At 39.4% G+C, this 25,084-nt stretch overlaps 1 protein-coding gene across 1 annotated transcript in view; it reads right to left on the bottom strand.

Annotated features, from left to right (window-relative positions):
* Positions 1-6,399: 6,399 nt before the first annotated feature.
* Positions 6,400-25,084, bottom strand: part of plpp4 (phospholipid phosphatase 4) — a 70,279-nt gene continuing 51,594 nt past the window's right edge. The window contains exons 3-7 of the mRNA XM_008297790.1: positions 22,239-22,329; positions 18,242-18,305; positions 17,949-18,073; positions 8,163-8,333; positions 6,400-6,608 (exon numbers count right to left, since the gene is read on the bottom strand). Of these exons, the coding sequence (XP_008296012.1) occupies positions 6,400-6,608; positions 8,163-8,333; positions 17,949-18,073; positions 18,242-18,305; positions 22,239-22,329 (660 nt within the window). The remainder of the gene's footprint in view (positions 6,609-8,162; positions 8,334-17,948; positions 18,074-18,241; positions 18,306-22,238; positions 22,330-25,084) is intronic.

Raw genomic sequence — 25,084 nt, 5'->3', positions numbered from 1 at the left:
TTTATGAGTAGCAAGGCCGTCGAGGTTAAAAGTCTGCATGAAAGCCTTCAGAGATTAAATTTTCAGCCATTCAAGTATAAAAATGATTTTCAAACTTAATTATTTACAGTTTTGAAATTAATGCATTTAGAGTACTATCATTTAGTGCATTCCACCAGTTCATAAGTCAGGGTCAGAAAACTTTACTGATAAATAATTTTATTTCTGGAGTCTAATACAATGTGCTTACATTCCCTAATGTTCAAAAAACACATTATTTAACTCATACTGTACATTGCTGCAGCACCTCATCTAATCTTCTGACTGAAGCACTCTGTTTTAGCTTTTGTCTCTTTAAGAACCCCACAATGAAAAGCCCAGTCTGCTGTGATTGATCAGCTGACCCGACCAAAGTGGACAGCAATGAAGCTGCGGACTCTTCTTTTGAACTATTCAGATGCAAATGTTTTACATAGTGACATTAAAAAGCAACGGACGAAGAACATGGATGAGATGCTACAGGCAGGGAAAAAAACTGCTGTGGGGAGAAAATAACTTGCTTTGGTGTGGACTTTTTTTTTTTTTTTTTTAAGTTTGCAGACCTTTTAAATGCACAAAAAGCTACAAAACACTGTATAAAAGGCAAAAACTGAAAAATAAAATTATATATATATATATATATATATATATATATATACATATAGTATTGGTTCTTTTTATTTAACAATTTAACAATCAATGCAGGATATAAAGCTGTGTAACTGACACTGACTTACAACCGGAGCAGCAAGCTTAAATTATATGATAAAAGGCTAAATTATTTCCATCCCTGCTCTTTCAACTAAAATCTCAGCAATTATTCCTTCATATTTTTACTGGTATGTCTTGATCCTGCTTGCATTTTTTCAAGACTGAAGTCCAATTATACCTAATAACCAAAATGTGTCATTCATTGGAAATGCATCTACTTCATATTTGTTAAATAAAAACAAACAACCATAAAAACCCAATCCTGTAGATGGCATGAAAGTGAATTGCGAGCGTTAAGGATGTAAAAGCAATGCAAAAGACGCTGCACAGCAATTTGATGTCTGCGTGTATTTGATCATAAACCAAAGCTGGTAGGTGACAAGTCAGAGGTTCTGTAAAGTCATTTAAATTCATCTTCTAGTGATGTCTAGCTGAAAGCCTGTTACATATTTTAAGGCAATCCATCAAGTTGTCAGTACATTTCATGTAGTGTGTTTATATGCACACCACTATCCCGGTTATGAAGCTTACCCCTGATCTGATCATATTCGTGATATGGTGTTTACATGGAACATAGAGACTTCTGGGTATTCATAACCCTGTATACGTGATACAGTCTAGTATTCAAGTTACAGATTACTTGACATTCTTTTAAGGAGTATTCTAACCTTATATCTGACCATGGCCATTGAAAATGAAGGCATTTAGGCTTGCAGCAGGTTTAGAATGATTAAATGTAAACATTTTGTTGTGTTTAGCTTAGTCACCTTATTGCAAGCAATATGAGAGGAGAAGATATAAAAACATCTAACTTTGACCAATGTCACTGTCACCGCATAGCACTGGGGATAGGTGGATGAAGGCATGCAGGTGAGACAGGTGTGACTAGTGAGACAGAGTTGTTGAAATGAAGTCTGGTGACCCTGAATGGAGAGGAAATGTGAGTTGGACCTTTTACTGACAGTGAGTCTAACCATTCATGTGACCAGAGGGTGGGACTGCAAATGTATGCTGTATGTTGAGTCTAAAGTCGGAGTGTTCAGTGTCATGGCGGTGCCTCGCTTTTAACCTGCTAGATCTCCATGGTGACTGATGCTGTGGAGCTAACCTGGTCTAGAGCATGTTTTATTGAGAGTTCCGGATTTAAATCGGTTGGAAGAAGCGTCTCCCTTTAACCAAATCGTTTCCTGACAATTTTTAATGGCCGATACAGATTCTTAGCTGAGGGAATATGCTGTATCTGCAAACTTGTTGAGCTGTGCGTTCACTGAGTAAAGCCGTGTAGTTACAGTATCACACACTGTACATGTCAGCTGGTGATGCATCTGTCCATATATGTTTTTATGTTTGTTCCGTTTACCCTCCTGGTACTACAGCTCGTAAAACACAGATTAGAAAATTGATTATTCTACTGATACTTATTACAGACAGTATTCAATCAGTAGCATTAATTTCACTTTGATTTGGCCAAAAATTAAAGTGATATCCTGCATTATGAGACAGTCTCAGACCAAAATACACTTCAATGCAATGTCATGTTTAAATATGTCAAGCTTCAAGTTTAACAGCTTTAATGTGCAGCTGTCAGAAATAAAATAATTATGCACATTTGCTAGTTTTCTACTAGCATTCCTGTCTTGCATCATTTGCAGTAGCAGTGCTTACTCATTGTTCTCCATCATACCAACCTGTTGACTGAAGCACCTGCACATGGTCATTTCATTTTGTGTGGAAGAAGAGTCACGTGATGCATTAAAATGCTCAGTTTGAAGCCAAAAGCATGAGTTAACAAACAAAGTGGATAACCCCCTTGTGATGCCTGATATCTCTGACTGAGGCTTTATTTTTGTCAAAGCTACTTACACAAAGAAAGCCCGGCTATGTATAACTTGCTTCATATTATAGCCCTCGAAGGAAACAGCAGTACCAGGTTCCATTAACACTGAGAGTGGCTATAGTGTCATACAGAAAGGCTGGTTGTGGGGACTATTTCTTGGTTTGTGTCAGAAACCATGATAAGATGTATACATGCATCAGTATCTTCCTGCTATATGGCATAGCTGGTTATCTCAAAACTGGCATAAGGATTTTTCCCAGTATGTGAAATCAAGATGCGGTGTTTGCATTACAAACACAAAGACAGGGTACTTCAAAAAACTTGATCATAATAATCAGGATAATTAAGTCCATGTAAATGCAGCTATTAAGATTAATTACCTAGGAATATTGGGAAAATACACACACACACACACACACACACACACACACACACACACACACACACACACACACACACACACACACACACACACAAAACAAAACAAAACAAACAAACAAAAAAAAACAAAGACAATCCACCCCAGTGTTTTTTAGATTTTTCAGTCTGGACCAAAGTGTGAACTGAATGACCAACAAACCTGACATAAAAAAGCAACAGGTAGTCTTAAGCATACACACGTTTATTGGAAACTCCCTAAACAAGAGTGCAACACAAACTGATGCAAAGAAGCACAACACACACTTAGAACAGAATTACATTCACGCACACACATTCAGCTCACCTCAGTATCACTGTGCAATCTGAAGGAAAGTCCATTGAAGCGTAAATTGATCAAAATAAACTTGGGGTATAGCTCACTTAAATATTTGCTGCTGCTGCATAATCTAAGATTGTTCATTTGCATATCATAAGAAACAATGCAGAGTTAGATAAATGCTGATTACAGGGTGGATTTTTTTGTTGTTGTTGTATACAAAAACCTTGATTTGTTCCCACTGACGTTTTCAATCCAAGAGAAACAGCTCAGAGTTCCCACAACAAACACAGGCTCCAACAATCACACTTAGACGAGACGTATTAGGATTCCTTTGTTTTCTTCATGGACAAATTTCACACAGCTGCAGTTCTTTATTGTACAAGTATACAAACAGCAAAACACAGCTCAAAGAGTTCTCAAGGCCTGACATGCTTATTCATAGAAAACACGAATGGAACCGGCATGCCATTAAACAAAGATTCTTAAGTCTTACACTCTTTTTTTCTTCAGACACCTATTCGTAATAATTACTTTTGTTTTTAGATTACTTCTATCCCTTCAGTCCTTGTGAAGGTGAAATGACTGGGGGGGAAAATCACAGACTAACAAGCACTGGTTGCCCTTGAGCATTTGATTTGAAAAGAAATATGTATTCTAATTAACTTTTTTGTTCTTGCTAGAAAATTAAGTTTCATTTCAAAACAACACATCCACCATTATAAACAAACAATGGACACCTGCTGCTACAAAAGTATCTATAGCACCAAATAAAACCAGATCAGGGAATGATTCCAAGGATAGTGGGGAACTGAAATCCCTTATTGAAAAAGTGAAAATACTCACAGATATGACTTCTGAACAACACCCCCCCCATCCCCCACCACCTATATACACTGTACCATAGAATAGGAGAGAACTAAAGGACAAACACCAGACTGCCAAGTCAGGCAAACACACGTCAATAGAACATGATGCCTCTGTGTCACAATCACTTCATCCCCACAGTCTTCCTCAAGTCAGTGATCTCCAGGCCCGCGCTGAAAGACTGAATGGAGTCAGGGAGAAGGCTTCACTGTTACAGTCAACTCTTGCAGCCTTTTCAAGTCCCATCACAGAGTCTGATGTGCAGAGTCGAGCACCTTTATCCCTCTAGTGAAGGGCTCATTCTTTGTAAAGTTTCATTTTGTATTGCATCAGTGTGAGATAGGCCTTGTCAAACCCTACACGTACACACAGTTTTCAGAAGCTGCCAGTGGGTTGCATTAGTGACCGAGGCTTAGTTGTGACTGATTTTAATAAATGATGTATAAAAACAATTTTGAACAGGGAGAAGCTTTCCTCGTCTGCTATTGTGCCACGAGCCAAATTGTGCCCAGGATGAAGTTAAACAATGTCTGAACTTGAGGTCCGAGGTTTCCGTGGATTCTAAAATCACATGCGGTCCATTGACAGTGGACAAATGTCAAAAATAGGGTTCGCTAACATCCTGACAAGACATTACAATTACAAAATAACCTTCAACATTTGGCTTGCTGCTCATTTCACGCTGTTTTGATGTGCTGTCTTCTGCACCCCACCCCCCTTTCTTGAGTTGTCCACTACAAACATATAATGCTTACCTTCCTGTGAGGTAAGCTGAGATCGCGCTTTCCCATTAATGTCACAGCAACGACAAAAACCAAAAACCAAAAAAAAACACAGTAACCACGGCAACAAAATGATCCATCATTTCTAACAAAATTTGTAAAAAGGCTACAAATTGCTTTGTTGATAATAGGGAAACAGTAATCTGGCTGTGTGTCATTGCTGTTAACAAAGCACAGGGCGCGTACAACCCAAGCAGAGGAACAACAACAACAAAAAAAAAGCTACAAATCTTTGGTGTCTGCTTTATTTCAACGCGCCGTCCCTATATTAATAAATTATGGAACTGTAATGGATGAATAATACATCAAAACCACAGTCCTGTGTTCAGATCTGTCGCCTGCTGAATGCTAGATTGTCTATTTGTAGAGGCTGTGTCGGGGCTTGAAAGCCATTTGCGATGCTTGGGCAGTCCGTGGGGCACCTGATATAGTCCTAATGTCCTCGTAAGCAGCAGTGGCTGACCTCGGGTAATGAGGATTAATGCAGGATCAGACTGGAGTTTGTGCGTGTCCTGGCACACTTCTCCCACGCCATTCCCACCTGTCTGTTATTGATTGCGCTCATTGAGGGTTCACGTCCGCGTGAAGCCGACGGGAACATGTCGAATGCAGAGCTCGTGGAGAGTAAAGCCGGGCAGTGACACAGAGAGAAATGAGGGAGAGGAGATGTGCACGTCCTAGAGAATGGAGAGTAATGAGGAGATTCAGGCAAAGAGATATTGAATATTGTTTTCTGATATGGACCAGTGCTTCCACATTGATTTTGTATTTATCATTATGTATGAAGACCAGTGCAGCAAGTCCAGACGTCCCATCTAAAAATGCAGTGTACATCTATGGCTTTACTGAACACACACAATGTCATTTCATTTCTGATACTACATGCTATTGACTCCTATACTTTGTTTCTGAGTGTAGTTTATACATAACAGTTCATCTGGTTTGATATCGTGGTTTAATTGCTGTGACATTTCATGGGATTTTTATTTTTATTTTTTTATCTCCCCGACTGTCTTTTCCAATCCCCAGCCAAACAATGAATATACTTCAGCATAAAACAACCTGCCAACCATATCTCTCATTAAGCAAAAAAAAAAAAAAGTTCCAGCAAAAAAACTGGCAATATTTTCATCTTCCTTCGCAGCCATTAGCGAGACGTTTCCTCAAGTTTTCAGCATGTTTTTCTCTCTTCTCTCTCAGCGGTGATGTCCCATATTCGAAGATTCCTTTCATACATCGCATCTAAATATAGGCTTTAATGGCTGCTGAGCAAGAACCATGTTTAAAAAAAAAAGAAAGGAAGAAAATATAAACACAAAGGAACAGGGTGTCACCGAGACTGGGTGGAACAGTATGGAAATGTTTTTTTTTTTTTTTTTTTATTGTCCACTGGAATGTATACAAGAGCCAGTCAGTCTCTAGGAAAGAGGAGGTGGGCTTGACGGCTTGGTGAGGGTGTTGGGGGGAGTCTCGGTGGTGGCCACTAGTCATACTGGCCCTTCAGTCAACCCCTCCAGGGGCAAGGTGGTGGCGTTGTCGGTGGGCTGCGGGTCATCCTGAGGGTGTGAGGGCGTGTGGGAGGCAGCGATCAGGGTGGCGTAAGGCAGGTGGCAATCCATGTGCAGAAAGGGGGGGTAGTGCTGGCGGTAGCAGATGTATGCAAACAGCAACCCGATCACCCCTCCAACAAAGGCGTCTACAACAGCACAAAAACACATATAACTGAAGAACGCATCCATAGATAAACTTAGCTCATGTGGGCAATGAGAAACAACACCTGTTCTTAGAATCGGCACAGTTAATTAGCCATCTTTGTCTGTGCTGTGGTGTTTCAGTGAATGTTTATCATGACTGGCTAGTTCAGAGGTTGATAAAAGTAACATGAGAGGCGAAGCAATGAATCTATTCTACTGAGCACTGAGCTCACTTACCTGTGGACAGGTTGTCCCTGTCACTTTGTCAAACACTGAACAGTATTGTATTACACCTGTCCTCCTTTAAGTTGTAATATATCATATACTATCACAGTGCCATGGTGAATATTAAGCCTATATTGCCAGGTGTAGATCAAAATGACACAGCAAGCTGGTGTCTGAAGGAGCTGAAGTAGAGGCTTCCCTAATGTCAAAATATATTTTTCCATAGCTCTCACTTTATTTTCTCCGTCTGGCTGAAAGGGAAAATAATGTAACATCAATTTCCACCATTCAAGCACGCTACAATGCATGAGCTTGCTCTGCAAATGTTTCATCAACCCCTGTCAGCTGAATTTAATAGACTGTGACTTGATGCAATATATTAGTTTGTTGGCCTCATTGAGACTGTGATTAGAAGCCCAGTCTTTTCCTCTCAGAGGACAGAGTGCACCTCCAAAGCGCAAAAGGATGGTGAGAACATTAGTATCCATCAAGCATGGCGTAGCAACTCAGCTAATGGGGGCTTCCAGCTTGTGTTTACACAGGGAGCAGATTGAAGCCCCTCAAGTTTAATGGGCTGCACCACTGCTGCTTATTTACAGTCCACTGAGGACGGGGAGGAGAAGGAAATACAAAGATGACTCAGAAAGTGATCGGCTTGCCCATGACTACTGTATATGTTGCGCTTTGATGTAAATAAATCCTGGTTGTAAAGAGAGTTTAGTAGCTGCCCTGATACCCAGGAACATATGGCTCCCTAAAACTAATTAACACCATATGACAGAGCTGTCATCATATTATCACGTTATTTCCAACACCCCACCCACGTATACATTCCCTTCTCTCTGTTCCCTCAAGTCTGAAGCTCGCCATTATAATCTACTACCAATGATCCTGAATCAAATGTTACCTCACTGTCATTTGATGCAGTTTTCAAGAAACCCGAACCATTATGAAATAACTGAAACAAAGCAATCTCGTGAGACACAATTTTCAGCCTGTTGGGCAAACGCGCAGTCTGCCCAGCCTGACTTAGTGTACATCATTATGTTTTCTTTCCTCAATTTGTCAGTCATGCTGATTAAGTTACATTTTTTTGCACAATTACAGCTGTACAGCTGTTTCAAATGTAGGCCTGGTAAATTATCTGTGTCATAATTATAAATGTGCCATAAGCCACGTTTGATTGAAACAGATTTCGGAACATCTATCCCTCTCCAGCTGACAGAAGCAGATTTAACACCATGTGAGTTAAAAGGACGCAGAATTCATTTGACAGTGATTTTGATTAATGCAGAAAAATCACATTCATGCATCTGAGCTGCGGAGTGGACCTTGCCAGTGGTGTTTGTAGTCACAGGTCCGGGACAGTGCGATCATCATGGCACTGTAAAGAGGCAGCACCATGGCGCAGAGACGCCAGCTACGCCCTCGACCCTGATCCGTGAAACACTGCAGCTTCCCCGCCAAGTAGAAGGAGGTGAAACCAAGACCAGAGAACGCAACTAGCAGGGAGACAAAGAGAAACAAGAAAACAGGAATCGGCAGCGAACGTTACTCACAGCTTATAAATTGTTATCCCAACTGTGCAATCCTTTTTTATGTCAGTGTATGTGTATGTGTATGTGATGACAAAGCATTTTAGAGAAATGTAATGAAGGAAGTTGATGTTAGTGTTGCAGCTTGTCCACTGCAGGTAATCGCACTGAGGGATGGAATTGCAGACTGTCAGGCAAAAACCTCTGTGCTAAATCACTGTTGCAGGTGCCTGAGAGCAGACAATTACATTTACAGAGCTATACTAAGCACAAACCACACACTAAAGGAGACTTATTTAACAGCGTGCATACACTTGCAAACTGTTTATGTGGCTTCAGTGTTTATTGCACGTCACAAAATTAGGCTAGTAATGACCTGTTCCAAAGCAAACACTGCCGAGCAAAGATAAGGGACTATATAGGGCCCAAAGTTTACCACATCACGAAATCATTAGAGTTGATAAATTAGATGTATACATAGTTGCTGCACAACATTCATTTCGTCCAACAACTGTCCTCTGCATCAGTTGTGTTGAGTGCACAGTGAAAAATAAAGCCCTGTGAGTGAAGAGACCCCTCCTGCCTCAGCTGACGGTGGCCAGTGTAAGAAAAACAGCAGCCGTGTAATTGTACGAATTAAAGGTTGTGTGATGGAGCCATAAGAGGTGGTGCTGAGACAGGGCCAGTAGTTTACTGCTACAGCCGGCCAAACAGCACCCATCAGCACCCATCAGCTGCCCATTTGTCACTCAACCCACAAACTGGCCGAGAATACTAAGGACACCAGAACACGTGTGCAGCCTGTAGAGAGAGTGAGAGAGGAAGGATGGTGGGAAGAGGAGGCAGGAAGTCCAGCTGTCTCAGTGACTGTCCTGCTGTCAAGGAGTGGGAGTTGGCTCCATTAAAAACTCAGCATTTTCCATTATGCGGTGTGCACCAATATATTGGGTGGCTGCTTCAGCCCGATATTGGGTTTTTATTTCCAAATGGTTATACAGGTTGGAGGTTATGGATATATTACAGTTTGCTTGATTGGATTTTTTCCTTTAAAATGGATTCGTAAATTGAACTCCTTAGCAGGACTGAATGTAATGGTCTAATATGGGCTTTTTGGTTGGACTCCACTGTGTATGCTGCATCTCGCTGTTGTCGCTCACTGACGCGTCCAGCTGATGTGAGTTAAATGTGGCCAACAAAGGGGCACAGGCTTGAAAAGTAAGCTGTGCCGAATTGTGTGGACCACATAAATGCAAAAAATCATGCTTCTGGGAGGATATACGCAAATGCTTCTGCTTATCTACAAAGAAAATAGTGTTTTGGTTGACTAGTTGATTGTAGAGGCTCTCAGCCAAATCATAACAACACATTGTGCACCTCCAACAGGCTTACTGGTAGACTCGAAATGAATCACTAGAAGTGAAGTGGACCCAGATCCAAAATCCCAAAAGAAAAATATCAAAAGTATAAAGCTGGGAAGGCACTTATAGAAAATCAGCCCTAAGCTTTAAAGTGGGCCAGCACATGATAGACTGAATCCACCAATAAATAAAGTTAACAAATTCAGTCAGTTGAAACAATCCACATGGAGATCAAGGAAAATATGAATCACGCTGCAAGTTAATTGGCACCTTGTGGTTTATAAAACCCTGCACATAGTCATCATCACTCCCACAAAGTGTACCCCATGGGTTTTTGTACACAACAACGCATTACTTTTCAGGCTCTCTTCATCAGTCCTTCTGTTCGGAGGTTATAAACAAACCTGTAAAGATGCACAACCTCAGCATCCCTCAATGTCCATTCATCTCACTTCTGGGCAATCTCTCCACATTTCCAATCACATGGTAGTGCAGCAGCTCACACCATTCATTTTAATAGCTTTAACTGTGCCTAAGACAATTTCATTAGTCATTTGGAAAGACAGAACTAAATTATCCATGAGCCGCACACTTGGTCTGCTGACTGAACATCTTAACTTTCAAAGAGCAGTTTAACAGGAGAAAATCGTGCCTTTCCGGGATATCTTCTTATAGTTTCTGCAGCGCTGATCCCTCATCACCATAGCATTAACTGAACACCGAAAGAAAAGCGTCAGTTAATCATAATGTGCTACGTCATTTACACTATTTGACTATAATACACGTTCTAATGTGTGTCTTCTCTTCTTCTGTATTGCTGTTATGGATCGAAAAACATTTCCTACATGGTATTTCTCTGTGAAGACAGCAGTGGCAATCCAGTTAACAGCTGTTACCTGTTATCATTCAGAGTGACATGAGCTGGAGCTTATTCAAGCGGCGAGGGAGGCAGGGAAACACCTCGGACAGGTCACCAAACTCTCAGAGAGCAAACACATCATTATTCGCTCATAGTTGGCAATTTAAAATATACAATAGAGTCCCTGGTGATTTGTGACATATTTGCACCTACTTATAGCTGCTGCTTCAGTCAAACATTTTGGCATGCTTGATTTCAGACATTAAACTGTGCTAATGATCAGTTTAAACCTACGTCTAACACAAAACTTTACCACATCCTTCTACTTGTTTTAGAATTTACTCATAGAAAGCACTGACATGAACAGATTAAACCTAGTCAACAGAAAAAAAACCAAACAAACTGTGTGTGAATTTCTAAGGTATTATGAAAATGGCGCATTGTAGGAGAAACTTGGACAGTAACAGGAATATATATATATATATATATAAAATACACAACCAATATGTCTGCAGACACAGTGAGTCAACATCTTGAGGATTAATCCACTAAAAATGCCTCAGCGATATGAATAATACATGAGCTGGAGCTGTCCCGCACACGCTACACAAAAATAAACACAAACACATTTCTTGATGTAAAATTAGCGTAATTAACTAAGCCAGTGGGTTATACCATGAATGCTAGGTTTATCCAATATCTGTTGATGGATGCTCCTCGAGACGCAGCAGGAGTCCCCCCCGACAGGCCAGAGGACAGAGAGGAGGCCAAGGAAGGCAACAACATCATCACGATAATGAATCCGCTTCATGTATTTCAAAAGCCTTTAATGGTAATTCCCCTGAGAGAAAACAAAGACGCCTAATGAGAGTGATGAGCACAATGTGATTGCTTTGTTCATTTTCAAGCAAACACAAGGTTTGTCCAGAAGTTTCAACCAATTCTAAATGCACTTTTTCAAAGCAAATGGGAAGTGTGAATTTCTGCAAACATTTTGACACACCAGTGACAAAAATTAAGAAAGGAATAGAGAAAAATAAAAACTAAAAAAAAACTAAAAAACTTTTCAGCCACATTGCTGTCTTAAATCTTAGGCAAAATATGAAGGCTTAAGGAAGCACTCAGTGCCTGAATATGAAAATTCTCCATCAGACAGAGTTGGCATGTTTAACTATGGGCGCATGTGTTATCTATGAACCCTATTGAAACCAATCAGTTACTTAAACTCCAGGCATGTCTGAAGGACATAAAGGTCTGGATGACCTGTAACTTCCTTCATTTAAATTCAGAAAAAACTGAGGCTATTGTATTTGGCCCTAAACACCTCAGAAACTCACTATCTGTCCAGATAGTTACTTTAGATGGTATTGCCTTAGTGTCTAGTTCCACAGTAAAGAACCTCGGGGTTACTTTTGACCAGGATATGTCCTTTAACTCCCATATAAAACAAACATGTAGGACAGCTTTTTTTCATCTTCGTAATATTGCTAAAATCAGGAGCATCCTGTCTCAGAGTGACGCTGAGAAACTAGTCCATGCATTTATAACCTCTAGGCTGGACTATTGTAATTCTATATTATCAGGATGTCCTAATAGTTCTTTTAAAAACCTCCAGCTTAGACAGAATGCTGCAGCCAGAGTTTTGACAGGAACCAATAAAAGAGATCATATTTCTCCAGTATTAGCTTCTCTCCATTGGCTTCCTATAAAATCAAGGATCCAATTTAAAATCCTGCTTCTAACATATAAAAGTCTTAATGATCAGGCTCCATCGTATCTTAAAGACCTTATTGTTCCATATTATCCTAGCAGAGCCCTTCGCTCTCAGACTGCAGGTCTACTGGTGGTTCCCAGAGTTTCTAGAAGCAGAATGGGAGGCAGAGCCTTCAGTTATCAGGCTCCTGTCTTATGGAATCAGCTCCCAGTTTGGGTTCGGGAGGCGGACACCCTCTCTACCTTTAAGATTAGGTTAAAAACGTTCCTTTTTGATAAAGCTCATAGTTAGGGCTGCTCGGAGTCATCTGAGCTGCCCCTTAGTGATGCTGCTATAGGTTTAGACTTCCCATGATGCACTGGGCTTCTCTCCTCTCCTCTCCTCTTTATATATATATATATATATGTGTATGTATATGTTTCTATAGTTGCCTATCACCATTATATATGACTAACTCTGTGACTCCCCCCGAGGTTCTCCTGCGCCTGCTCTCTCTGTGGATGTCTCTGGATCTGGAGCTCCTGAATTACAGCCGCTGGCCTCACCTTCTGTATCCTGCTGCCCCCACCATGATGCCTCCTGTTACAAAAGGACAATAAATTCTAATAACTTGTTTAACTGTAAACTACATTTTATAATTCATCCTACATCCACCCAACCGGTCGAGCCAGATGGCCGTCCCTCCCTGAGCCTGGTTCTGTCGGAGGTTTTTTTCCCCCGGGTTTTCGGTTCCTTCCCACTGTTGCGGACTGCTTGCGGACTGCTGAAGCTTATAAGGAATCCAAATGTTTTGGATTGTTGGGTGTTTCTGTCTCTGCCTTTGTGAAGCGCTATGATATGACTTGTTGTTGTAAATATGCGCTATACAAATAAAATTGAATTGAATTGAATTGAATTGAATTGAATTAACTCCATCTAGGTGCATTCAGTGTGTCATCGCTATTACCTGCCACCTGACATAATCCTCACCGAATCTTAAAAACATTTTTTTTTTAAATTTGCTTTTTGATTCTCTTTGACGTGTTCCCGTAAGTGGTTATAAGTTGGTCATCGGGAGTCTTCGGTCATGTTTTGTGCAATAATTTCTGTACTGAAGCAATATTTTTGCAACATGTTTGAGTTTTAAGTGAATTATTTGAACTCGCTTGTGTTTCCCTTAATTTGAAGCACATTAACTTTGGTGATCTTGTGAAGTTTCTTCAAAAAACAGCATCAAGTCAAACTTTTAATTTGTCCAGTACATTGGTCAAAGCAAAAAATATTAAATTCTAATAGTCCCTCCAGAACTAATTACATCCTCAGATACTTTGTGTTTACTGATAATTACAGAATATTAACCATGCAAAATGCTTAACCAAGAGAGTAAACATTTCAAACAGGGTTTAAATTGAGTGAATGTAGCAGGGCTGAGCCATTGGGGAACGGTCAAACTTTCAGCATCTATTTTCAATAATGTATATATTTTTACGGTTCTCTGTATTTACAATTCAAGCTATGACTTAAGTACACTAGTACCATCAGATCGTCACCCCATCACTGTCAATGGGTTTCCCCAAAAACCTCCTTGCAGACCCATTCTCTCTATGGCCTGTCAGAAGGTGAAGATGGGAGGCAAAGTGAGAACTAAAGGGGTATCTGGGGGAGCTCGTCTTCTCTTATTCAGACATGAGCTCCCCTGAAAATATGATTTGGGAAGCTTTAGAGGGTTATCAGTGTACTATTTTTGCCATGATTTTTTTTTTCTTTATCTGTACCTTCATCATCAAGGATTGTACAAAAAAATAGGCTATAATTGATGTATGATTCATACAGGAGTGGGAGTCATGCTGTTCTTGCTATCACAGTCTAAGAGTGGTGGCACAATATCATAAACTTCACTCCATTTAACTCAAAGACTAGAAATAAAAACAAATTTTCTTAATGCTTAATGCTGCAAAACAAAAAGCATGGAACCTAACCGTCCGTGGGGATGCGGCGTCGGCAGCTCTATTTAATTTGTTTTTTTATTCTTGTCATTGCTAATCTTAGTAACAAGAATACTATTACATAAAAGTTTACTGTAATGCATTATAAATGTTGTATTTTTGACTGTGATAAAGTGAGGTCTCCCATAAGTCATGAAGTAGTTCATATCCTACTGGCATGGATAGATGAATAGCAAAGTCTAGTCATGGGTCAGAAACTGACATTAGAGACCTCATTTCTTAACTTAATGTAAATTGGTCTGATATTCTACTTAAACGACTTACATGCTGATTTTTGCTAAATGCTTTTTCACAAGATGTAGGCTTCTTTAAGACAAGTCTTACATTAAACTCAAGTTCAGGCTAAACTTTTGAATGGCTTTAGCAGAATTTTTGAATCACACAATGACATCAACATAGGCTAGTTTTATAATTTCCAGGCTGTGACGTCATTCAGATCTGTGTATATTTTAATACTATGGAATGTAAAATAATATATCTTCCTATGTGATTCCTGTTTTGATAGTGAAACACAGGAGAGTGCCTTAACAGAAAGGTTTGTCAAGCAGATCCTAGTTATAGTTTATGCACTGTTTATTACATGATATAAAATATTGTCTTTCAGCTGTTTTTGATTGAAACGTTTGTATGTAAAAATATGTGCCTGTCGCTGCTTCATGTTACAAATTCCGATTTACCCCCTGATAGCAAACATTATCCCTGCCAAACGTTCACAATTCCAACATGCATATGTTAGCATGCTTATATTAGTATTTAGCTTGCCGCGTAAGTAGAGCCACAACAGAACCCCTACTGTGGCTGTAAACGTACACCTCTGTTCCTTTTTGCAACTGCAATTGTACAAAACTTCAAATTCTACTCCATCAGCAGCTTCATCATTATTTCCCTAAGTATCACTGTGTGATGGAACAGTTTCCTTCAGCACCACTCAAGACTGACAACACTGTGGAATGCATATTATTATGCTTTCCATCTCTCAGCCTTCCCTTCGCTCTCCCTCCTGTCTTGACCTTTAACCCCTGTAGGGAACAGCGGGACACCGCTCTGACTCTCACCAGAACTAATGCATATTAACCAACCACTTGGGCTCAGAGGCTGCTTTATCCATTAACATACAAAAGCTCAACAGAATCTCCTTATTAGCGCTGTATAATTGCTGCTTCACTCACTCTCCGTTGAAGAGTGCCTGTCGGTGTTATAGTAATAATATAAGACCGCACTTTGCAGAAGTTCAATTGTCTCTAGATGCTGAATTAATATGATGGACACTGCAAGCTATGGTTAATTTAAAATAGATAGTTGTGTATAAGTGAATGAAGCAATGTGGAGATTCAAAGATGTGATTAGGTCTGTCTCACAGGATTCATTTAGGCATCACACAGAATGTAGATGGTAAAGATGACAGATGGTTTTGAAAAGTGTATATTAATTGATCATATCTAATGGCTTAATATGCACAAGGGGGAATGGTGAGATGAATATGAATAAGGAGCAGACAATTACTGCTAATGCCTGAGGGCCTTCTTGCTTTACCGCTGTCTATATTGGTGCAGTGAGTTCAGGGGAGTTGGTATTTATCTGTTTGTTTTTCTCTTTCTGGGACTTGTCTCCTCCAATCTTTGTTATTCTCTTACTTTGCTGTGAGGTGAAGAAAAGAATCTAATCACAGAGAACCTGGGCAGCCGTAAAAACTTTGAAATGCAGTAATAATAGTGTTTAAAAAATAGCTGTCATCTAAAACAGAAGTCTGGTGTATATTTATATCTCTGTCCAGGCTGATTCTGATGGATTAGGTTGGGTTATAGTTTACCTTGCAGATTATAGTATCCCATGCTGCTGTAATCTGCTTGTATGTGGATGCATTTCGGAGTTTCTGAATGCAAAAGTGTTTATTTTTCCTTATAGTCTGTGCCTTGGGCTTCACACCCGCCAGAAATGATGTTGTGTTGCAGCCACATGCCACTTTAAATAAGGCTACATTCACTCTAGTCATCTGTCTGGCCCTATTCCTTCATCCCTTGCCACATTTGTCTGGGTAAAAGCTCTGTAACTTATGCGTGGTCCAACAAGCACTGTCTGGTGAAAAGGGACACAGACAGGAAATTGGATTTCTTCTGCTCTCTAGACGTGCTGGCATATGGGTGCTCCCTGTGTCCCCGTCACACTGTTCTCTCAATCACTTTCTTACTCACAGTGCAACAACATAAGGCTATTAGAGCTGTCTCACAGATGAATGTAATCCATACCCAATGCTGCAACCACTTGCACAGCATCGTCCCTCTGCCATTTCTAATGGGACACAGCCAGCACTTCAAAGCATTTCTGTCTTACAGCAGGTGTCTGTGAAAGTTATAAGCATTAAACTAAGATATTATACTAAACATCTATTTGAAATCGGGCTGGACTGTGAAATTACAGCCGTCTCTAACATCAATGAAATTTTTTTTTTTTACTCGCTAAGCCATGTCATCCATTATGCTGTCTTGGCATGTTATTGTAACGAGCAGAATCCAATAATCTCCTGTTTGATTAGAAGGCTGTTGCAGAGTAGGTCAAGGCAGTCACACTGATTAAACACGTTCTCAAACCATTTCTAAAACACTATGTTTCTTGCACACATGTATGCCCCACACATCTCAATGCTGTTTGTCCCTGAACTAATATGTAATACAAATAGAGTTTAGGACATTCATGACATCATGATTTTCACTTCTTCTCAACATGGCTGTGACAATCGAATGGATGCAAACATTTGTTTCTATCTCCCTGCAGTGGCATAACTACCTTGTAAACTGTGAACATGCATTTGGAGTGGAAGTGTAATAAGAATGTGAGAAAAAAAAAACAATATACAGAAATATCAAGCATGGCACAGTTGAGGTGAAGCTCACGAGAGGATATACAGTTTTTCTTTTTGACTGTTTTAAATAATGAATAGCATGAGGCTCAGTGTAATTTAACTGTAGGCATTATGAGTTGTGGACTTTAAAAAGGCAAACAGAGCAAGGAGGAAAAGCTTCAAAGCCACACAGTCACATGCTGTATGTTCAGTGGCGGCAAAGACCATTAAGTGATGTTCTCACTGATGTGTCTTTTTAAATGTTGTCTTTACGTGCTTGGAAAACCATATAATACTGAGGGTTTGTTTTTTTCTGGATGGCCCACAGCAAACACCCTGTGCATACCACTTAACACTCATCGGCTGGACAACAGAAAAAACGTGAATTAGTTCACATGCTACTGTAGTGAAAACAGCTTGGAAAGCCATATGGTGGAGAAGATGTCCAGTGTCCCACATTGGTCTGAGCACAGCAGAAATTTGGATAAAGTTGAAACAGTGGGTGTGTGTTCACCTCTCACTTATCGAAGAATGAACACACTTGACTCAATCTCGACAAGCTGCCTCAGGATGAATCAGTAAATTGAATGATAACTCATCGCTACATGATGTAATTACCTTTGAAGAGAGGCAGCAACAAGAAACACCTTGTAAACAGCCAGTCAGCAGCACACATGGACATTTTCTACTTGGTGAAATGCTACTCAGAGCATCAAGATCAAACTGAGTGAACTACTGTTGTATGCAGTTTTAATGAGTCAGTTCTGATATATTTTGCCGTTGTGTTGCATGTGCTAGTAGTGATTCTCCTGCTTTGTGATACTCACAGGATGAATGGCTGCTGGGGAAGCTCTTGCGTCCCTCTGAGACCAGTTCAGGTTCCCCGGTGCACAGCATCTTTGCATTCACTTGTCCGTCTGGGAAACAACGCTGGAAATAGTCTGGCCTGGGTCTGGAAATGAAATACAATCCAAAAGATGGTTTCAGTAGTATCCAATTTATTTGTCAAACAGTCCACCGGCATTATATATAATAAGCGATCTCATGTGATCAGAGCATACAGCTACACATTTAGTATCAGTGACAGAGCTGGTAAAATGCTTCAGTTTGTTTAGCGTACCTGCCAACAATCAACTTGATGGTATTTGTGAAGACTCCATTTAGGGCAAGAGCCAGGGACACAGCTGGAGAAGAAGAGACACATATAAACAGGCATCATTAGCGTTGTTTATTGTGGTAGCTGGTGAAACAGATGAGGTTGACATTTTCAGTGTAAGAAACCTAAATGGAAACAGTGGTGTTGTTGTAAGTGAATGGATTTTGCTTTTAATGCAACACAGGTTCTGGCAGATGTCCAAATCTTTTGATATAATAAACTAACAGAAACAGCCATTTGGGTCCAAGGAAATTTCCCTCATGGTTGGACAGATGGTTGTCAGCATTTACATGTGAAAACCACCTTTCATGATGCCTGAGCAGCAGCAACAGCAGCAGGCAAGTTTTAAGCACAGCGTAGGCTTCACTGGAAGCCCTACGTGGCTGTTCATAGGTACAGCGGTGCTTTTAGCAAAATACTAACTTCAGTAGACACAATGACAAATTATAGTGACTTTGCAAAAATGCTAATGTTTGGATGACATGTACCATGCTGTATGTGTGCGTTAGCTCACTAACATTAGATTATTAGCACTGAATACAAAGCACAACTGAGGTTGATGGGAATGGGAGTGAGATTTTGCCAGTATTTTACATAAACCAAAGTGCTGCACAGATTTTTATTTATTTATTTATTTTTTAACCTGCAAAAGTCAGGGATCATCACAGTTATTGAACCTCTTCGTTCTAGAATGTCATGTAAAATATCATGGCAACTGATGCGTCACTACAACGCCATTCTGGACATGGATGTGATGTCCATCCACAGAACCATGCAAGCCAAGTATAAGTGATTAAAATTGCACATAACTGGCAGATTTCCACTGCAGGGACCTATGTGCTGGTTTAAGGCAACCTGAGATTTTGTGCATGCTTCAACTGCAAGAACCACTTTTGTAGAACCTCTTTGAGAGTCTTTTTGGAGGGAGAAAAGCACCGACTCAAGGGTAAGTGCTTCTGGCTGGCCCTAAACCCTACTGTCTCCATGCTGATTGGTTAAACTCTAAGAGGACAATGAGTGCATTTTTTTCGGCTTTCTCTTGCTGAGTAAAAGTTTTCTCCTCTCTAAAATTTCCATCTTAAGCATAAAAGTCACCATGTAACATTGTAGACCCTCTATTGCTTTATTTTGTATGTGCACATGGAACTGAAATCACATCCAACAGCTACTGTTTGTTGTTTTGGCACACTCAGAGTTATGGATGAAGTTGCCCGATGCAGTGGACTGGATCCAATAGATCCAATGGAAACAGAAAGGCTCATTAGTGGCCATTCACATAAATGTTCACCTGCCCTGAGTTCCTGCAGTGAAATTAAAGCTGGCAAATAATCTGTTGGCCAGATTTCTTAAAGAGAGAAAAAATGTGAGTTAATATCCCAGCAGTGTTAGCGACAAAGTGATTGTGGCAATCTAAAGCCTAATCTGACTGTGAAGCAATTACTGCTGCAGGTCAACGTCTGGAATGAAAAACAGAAGGGCCGCAGTCGGTTGACAGGTAGGCATTCCACCGTAACTGTACGTTCATTTAATTAGCCATAAAGAAAACCACTGGGGCTCATCATTAGCCAGAGTGCTTGCCCTCATAGGTTAATCCTAGTAGTCTCCGGGGGAATTGGATTCACCCCACGTTGGCAGCCCTCTAATGTATTATCTGCATGTGCTGCTGAGAAGAGCACTGTGTCGATGTTATTTAACAGCTTGTTAATTTGGGGAAAACTCAGTGCAGATCAGATGAAAGCCTGAAGTGAAATATGTTCAACCAGTTCAAATGTGTGACATTAAATGGCAGTGCACTCTCTTTAACAGATCTCTCTCAGGTTTTGTACTTTGGGTATTAAACTGTTGCTTCACCTTGATGCCGTCAGATGTAGCTGAAGCCTCAGGATGCTTACTGATCTGATTGTCATTTGCAGACTAATTAACTTTTGTAGATCCAAAGCCAACAGTAGCGCTGGCACTGTCTGATAGTCAATGTTTTTGCAATTACCCCTGTTTGTTAATTTGCTGGCATTAAATGGGCTAGTTTCTGCTGAATTAGCTTGAGTAACTGCCATTAGCTGCTGCATAGTCATGTGACTTATTGTATATTCCCAATTTGTGATCCTGTGTCTGTAGTTTAGCTCTAACTTGCCTCATATCTGCTCATTTTGAAGCATCGCTAAAGGAACTGGATGAGATTTGCCCACCGCAAGAGCACCTGCTGTATTCATCCTCCAAATAATGTATTCAACCTGCATCTGTCTCTCCACCATAATGGGCTGTGCTACATTTAGGTTGTGCTTATGCCTCTGATCACCAAAATTGGTCACATTCACATGTACAGGCTCTAGAGTTTGCTCTAGTGATTGAACCAGGGCACAGTTTCAGGAAATTAGGGGCCTATTGAAAAAAAAAAAAAAAAAAAAAAAGACAGAGTTGCTACCATTACATCACCAAAGTTCTTCTTTTTCAGTTCCTGCAAAAGTTCATTTGTTGAGTTTGAGAAAAGCCTTGAATGTGAAGCTTGAATATTTTCAATAATTCACTTTTATATCTTGAGGGTGGAAGCTTTGACACAATAGTAAAAATATGCCCAGACACACTATTGCATTAATGAAAATTATCGATGTATCTTATTTGAAGATTACTCCCCATACACACAATAGTGCTTCTGCTTGCTATGCAATCTCATATTCAAATGATGAATAATGTTATTCGTGCTTTGTTTCCAAAATGAAAAACAGTTACTGCAGAATCATCACAGTGCCATTCTCAGAGTGTACCCTTCTGGAAAATATAATCAAACTTCCAAAATGGCTTCATTACATCCTGACTGATAGATAATCACATAATTAAGCGGCAGGACTTTGGAATGATAAAGGGTTATTAGATAAGTCTGTTAAAAGGGAACAGTGTGTTCTTCTTCATTCCAAAGAAAAAAAATAAAGAGGCAATGAAATAATAGAATGTAGTGTATCAAACAGTAAATGCATTGTATTAGCAAAACAAAGTCGCGTTGGTATTACAAGAGTGGAACTCTATCTCAAAAGCCATGATTTTTGCAAGCACAATTATATCTGTTTGAAGATTTAATTCATGAATTCGGAATTAGAGGACCCTCGGGGACAACTTTGAACTCCTTGAATGAGCGAGAATATAGGGACAGCTGCTATTCTGTGATTTAGCCCGGGATGAAAAATAAATAGGTCTGTAGGTAGTTAAAAATAAACTACTTTTTTTTTTTTTTTTTTTTTTTTAACAACACATCCAGCCGAAGAACTGCTCTCTGATGTTTCTTTCTCATTAGGTTGAGAAGTTTGGTTTCAAAGCCACAGTTGAAATGTAGAAACTTGTCAGAATAATGGTCTTCGTTTTATTCTTTGTTCTTCTGAATGATGTTATTTTCCAGTGCAGCATGTGGAAGTGCTTCTCTGCGGGCGGTAATGGGCCTGTTAAGTTCTACACAGCGCTGTAATCTCTGCACTGATGCACTGAGCCACCCTCTGTCCACCTAATTCATCTTCGTGTGACTCTTTAATTGGATCTATGTTAAACTTTTTTTTAACAGAAACGGAACGGGGGGGGGGGGGCTGTATGTAAGAGACCAACGCCCAGATGCTGTTAAAAAAAATGAAACAAATAGCATGAAATTTTAAATGGGTATACACTTATGGCTGCTGTAATTGAGATTAAGTTGTGCAGGACCAAACTGACAGCAACACGAGGCCACAAAGTTGAAAGATCTGTGCCATTAAGCATTATAAAGCACTTCTATATGTGGCCAATTAGCCCATGCTTCCAGGCAGAACTGGTGAAAAATGAAAGATATTAAAGAGCAAAAAAATTAGAAAGAGGAAGGTTTTTACTCACAGTTATTAAAACACTTAATCCAATACAGTATGTGCCGCTAAAATGTGCTGTCATTTTAAGATCTCTCAGACTGGGCTGACTTTCAGTAGGCAAAGAAAGCAGCTCCACGCACCTAAACATGCCTCTTTGATCTCTGTCTTGTCCGTCCTCTGAATTATCTTCACCACAAATATCACCGCCAGTGGGGTAAGGAAAGAAATTGCCTGTGAGGAAATAAACACAAAAACAAATGTGCAGTTATTACTGTGACATTAGAGATGCACTGCAGTGTTCCACTGGGCCTGTTTGGCAGGTTAATCGTAAAATGACTTCGGCCTCAGGGAGCGACCCTGGCCTATCCATTACACTGAGTTAATTTTAACAAGACAAACAGAGGAGCCTCTTTTATTGTTCAGATGCTCTTCATGCTTGTACTGAGAGAATTTTTGCCCCTAACTTGATAAGAGATTTGGCGCTCCCCAGCACCAAGCTAATTATTCATGCATCAGAATGTATTAATTACTTTCTGGTCAAATTCAATATATTTACTTTGCCTTAAGCAGCAAAGGTAGAAAAAAAAAGAAAACAAAGGCAGGGTTTCAATTCCATTATTATAACACACACATTGCATTTCCCTTGAGCACGGTTTATTAGTTCGGCGTGTATCTGTGTATCTCTGCCAATCATAAGCTAATTTTACACCTCACTATTCCTTTGAAGGAGCTGGATTCAAACTTGTGATCACACTTGGATTCACTTAAAAGTGCAGAAACAGTTGCTCTCCGAATCTAAGATTAAATCGACAGTTTATAAAAAAAAGAAAAGTTTTTGTGACACGGGTGCAAACATGGTACAGTACAAAATACAGACACCCTATTGTAGCTATAAAAAACACAACACAAACCTGAACATACAGCACAGTGCAAGTTTAAATGCAACACATGCAATATTATTGATAGTTTCACACGATATCGGACATCCTGTGGATTGAAACAAATTTCAATTTTTTAGTCTTTTTACAATGTACAAATCAGTTACAAATTCAAATACTGATTGCACTAAAAGGTTTCCTGGAGGAAAGAAAAAAAAAAGGATTGAAACAACAAGGTTGTGGTCACTCAGCAGCAAGTAGCCTCCATTGCATTTACCAAAAATGCACCCTGTGTCTGTGGCCTTTGAGTCGCAGTGGCACCCATCACTTCCTCACTGAGTTTGTGATGAATCCGGAGGGGAAAAAAATGCGTCTTTGTTTGGTTGAGATTTTCCAGTGGTGGAATATAATCAAACATATTTACTCAAGTACTGTATTTAAGCACACATCAGAGGTACTTATGTGTTTCTTTCTCCTTCTACTCTACTATATTTTAGTGGTGAATAATGTACTTTGTATTAACTATATTTATCTGACAGCTTTAGTCACTAGTTACTTTACAAATTAAGATTTTTGCACACAAACATATGAACTTAGACATTATGTTTTGTTATAAATCAACAGTTGAAACAAGTAGTCACTGATCAGTTAGTCAATATATAAAAAATGTCATCTATTTTGATAATCATGTAACTTGTGACAGCATTTCTTTCTTTTGTTTACTCAGTATTTTAGCAAATCAGTCAAACAATTAATGGAGAAAATAATTTGCATATTAAGCCATAATGGAAAGAAAAAAAAAAAAAGTTAAAATGAGCTCTATCCCAACCAGCTATAAGTATAAGATCCTGCTTTTAATTATTACAAGAGCTGTATTAATCTTGACATATCATAGAAGAGTCAGAGGTGACATTTTTCTACATTAAATACTTTTATTTTTCAAGTACATTTCAGTCCTTATAATACTTCAATTTTTTAAAAACTTGAGTGAAATTTCCAATGCAGGACTTTTACTCGTAAAAGTGTGCTTCCACAAAGTGGTAATAGTACTTTTTCTTAATTAAATGATGGGAACACTTCCTCCACAACTAAGAATTCCACATATGCCTTGTGACACTATAATCAGTTGGTTCAACTTTGTGGGCTGACTTGGCAGCTGATGCTGACAGTGTTTTTTTGCCTAAAATGGCATCCTGAGAGTATAATGCAGCTGTCAAAGAGGAGAAGAGTCAAGTGTAAATGAGGAAAGCAGTACTTATGAGGATCTCTGTTGCCATGGAAACACATTAAAGTGTCCAAAAACATCTTAAAGGTTTGACATGAATGGCTGATTATGTCATAATATTTTATGGACAATTTAAAGACAGTTATAAAAGAGGATTATATCATTTCATTAAAAGATGAGACACACTTTGGAACATGTATTTTTCACACTCGGATGTCCTTGGATGATTATTTTATAACTCTATGAAGACTACAAACTGTCAGTATATCAGTTTACTGTAGAGTTTTTTCCAAAGCTCGTATAATTATGAATTCCTGCCTCTTTTCTATGGCTGAACAAGATAAATTCACATGTTTATTTGTGTAAATCTCATTAAAACAGTTGATTAGATCTGTTTGCCAAGTGCCACCATGAGGATGGACCACATTTAGAGAGCAAGAGATCTCGATAATTCTCTGAATACTTGATTTTGATTTTGTTGAGTTCCTTCTTGAAATGGTCATTATACGTGTTTAGTCCCTCTCCAGTTCTTGCTTTAATCCCTAAAAATCATCTCAGTGTATCAAAGCTACATATTTGAAAGATTTTTTTTTCATTAAAATAATCATTTCTGTCTTAAAATGGCTTAGATGTAAGTCTACAGCCATTAAGGTTAAAACCAGAAACCATTTCTGAAGACGAATAATGATACAGAAAGCTCCAACCTGCAAGCTGACAGGATTGGTACCTTAGTTGTTGTTTTTTTTTTTTTTTTTTTTACATATAAAACACTGTGAGTCTAAATTTGTGTTTTATTATTTGTCAACAATCTTATGCAGCTTTAAGGTGGAAATGCTCAGCAATGGTGTTAACTGCTTATTTCGCTCATGATGTGTCCTCTAGG

This window comes from Stegastes partitus, unplaced genomic scaffold (genome assembly GCF_000690725.1).
Source record: "Stegastes partitus isolate 25-593 unplaced genomic scaffold, Stegastes_partitus-1.0.2 Scaffold1, whole genome shotgun sequence".
In the NCBI taxonomy this organism is placed as follows: domain Eukaryota; kingdom Metazoa; phylum Chordata; class Actinopteri; family Pomacentridae; genus Stegastes; species Stegastes partitus.
The sequence above is the reverse complement of the archived record's forward strand: the minus strand, read 5'-3'. Positions and strand labels throughout refer to the sequence as shown.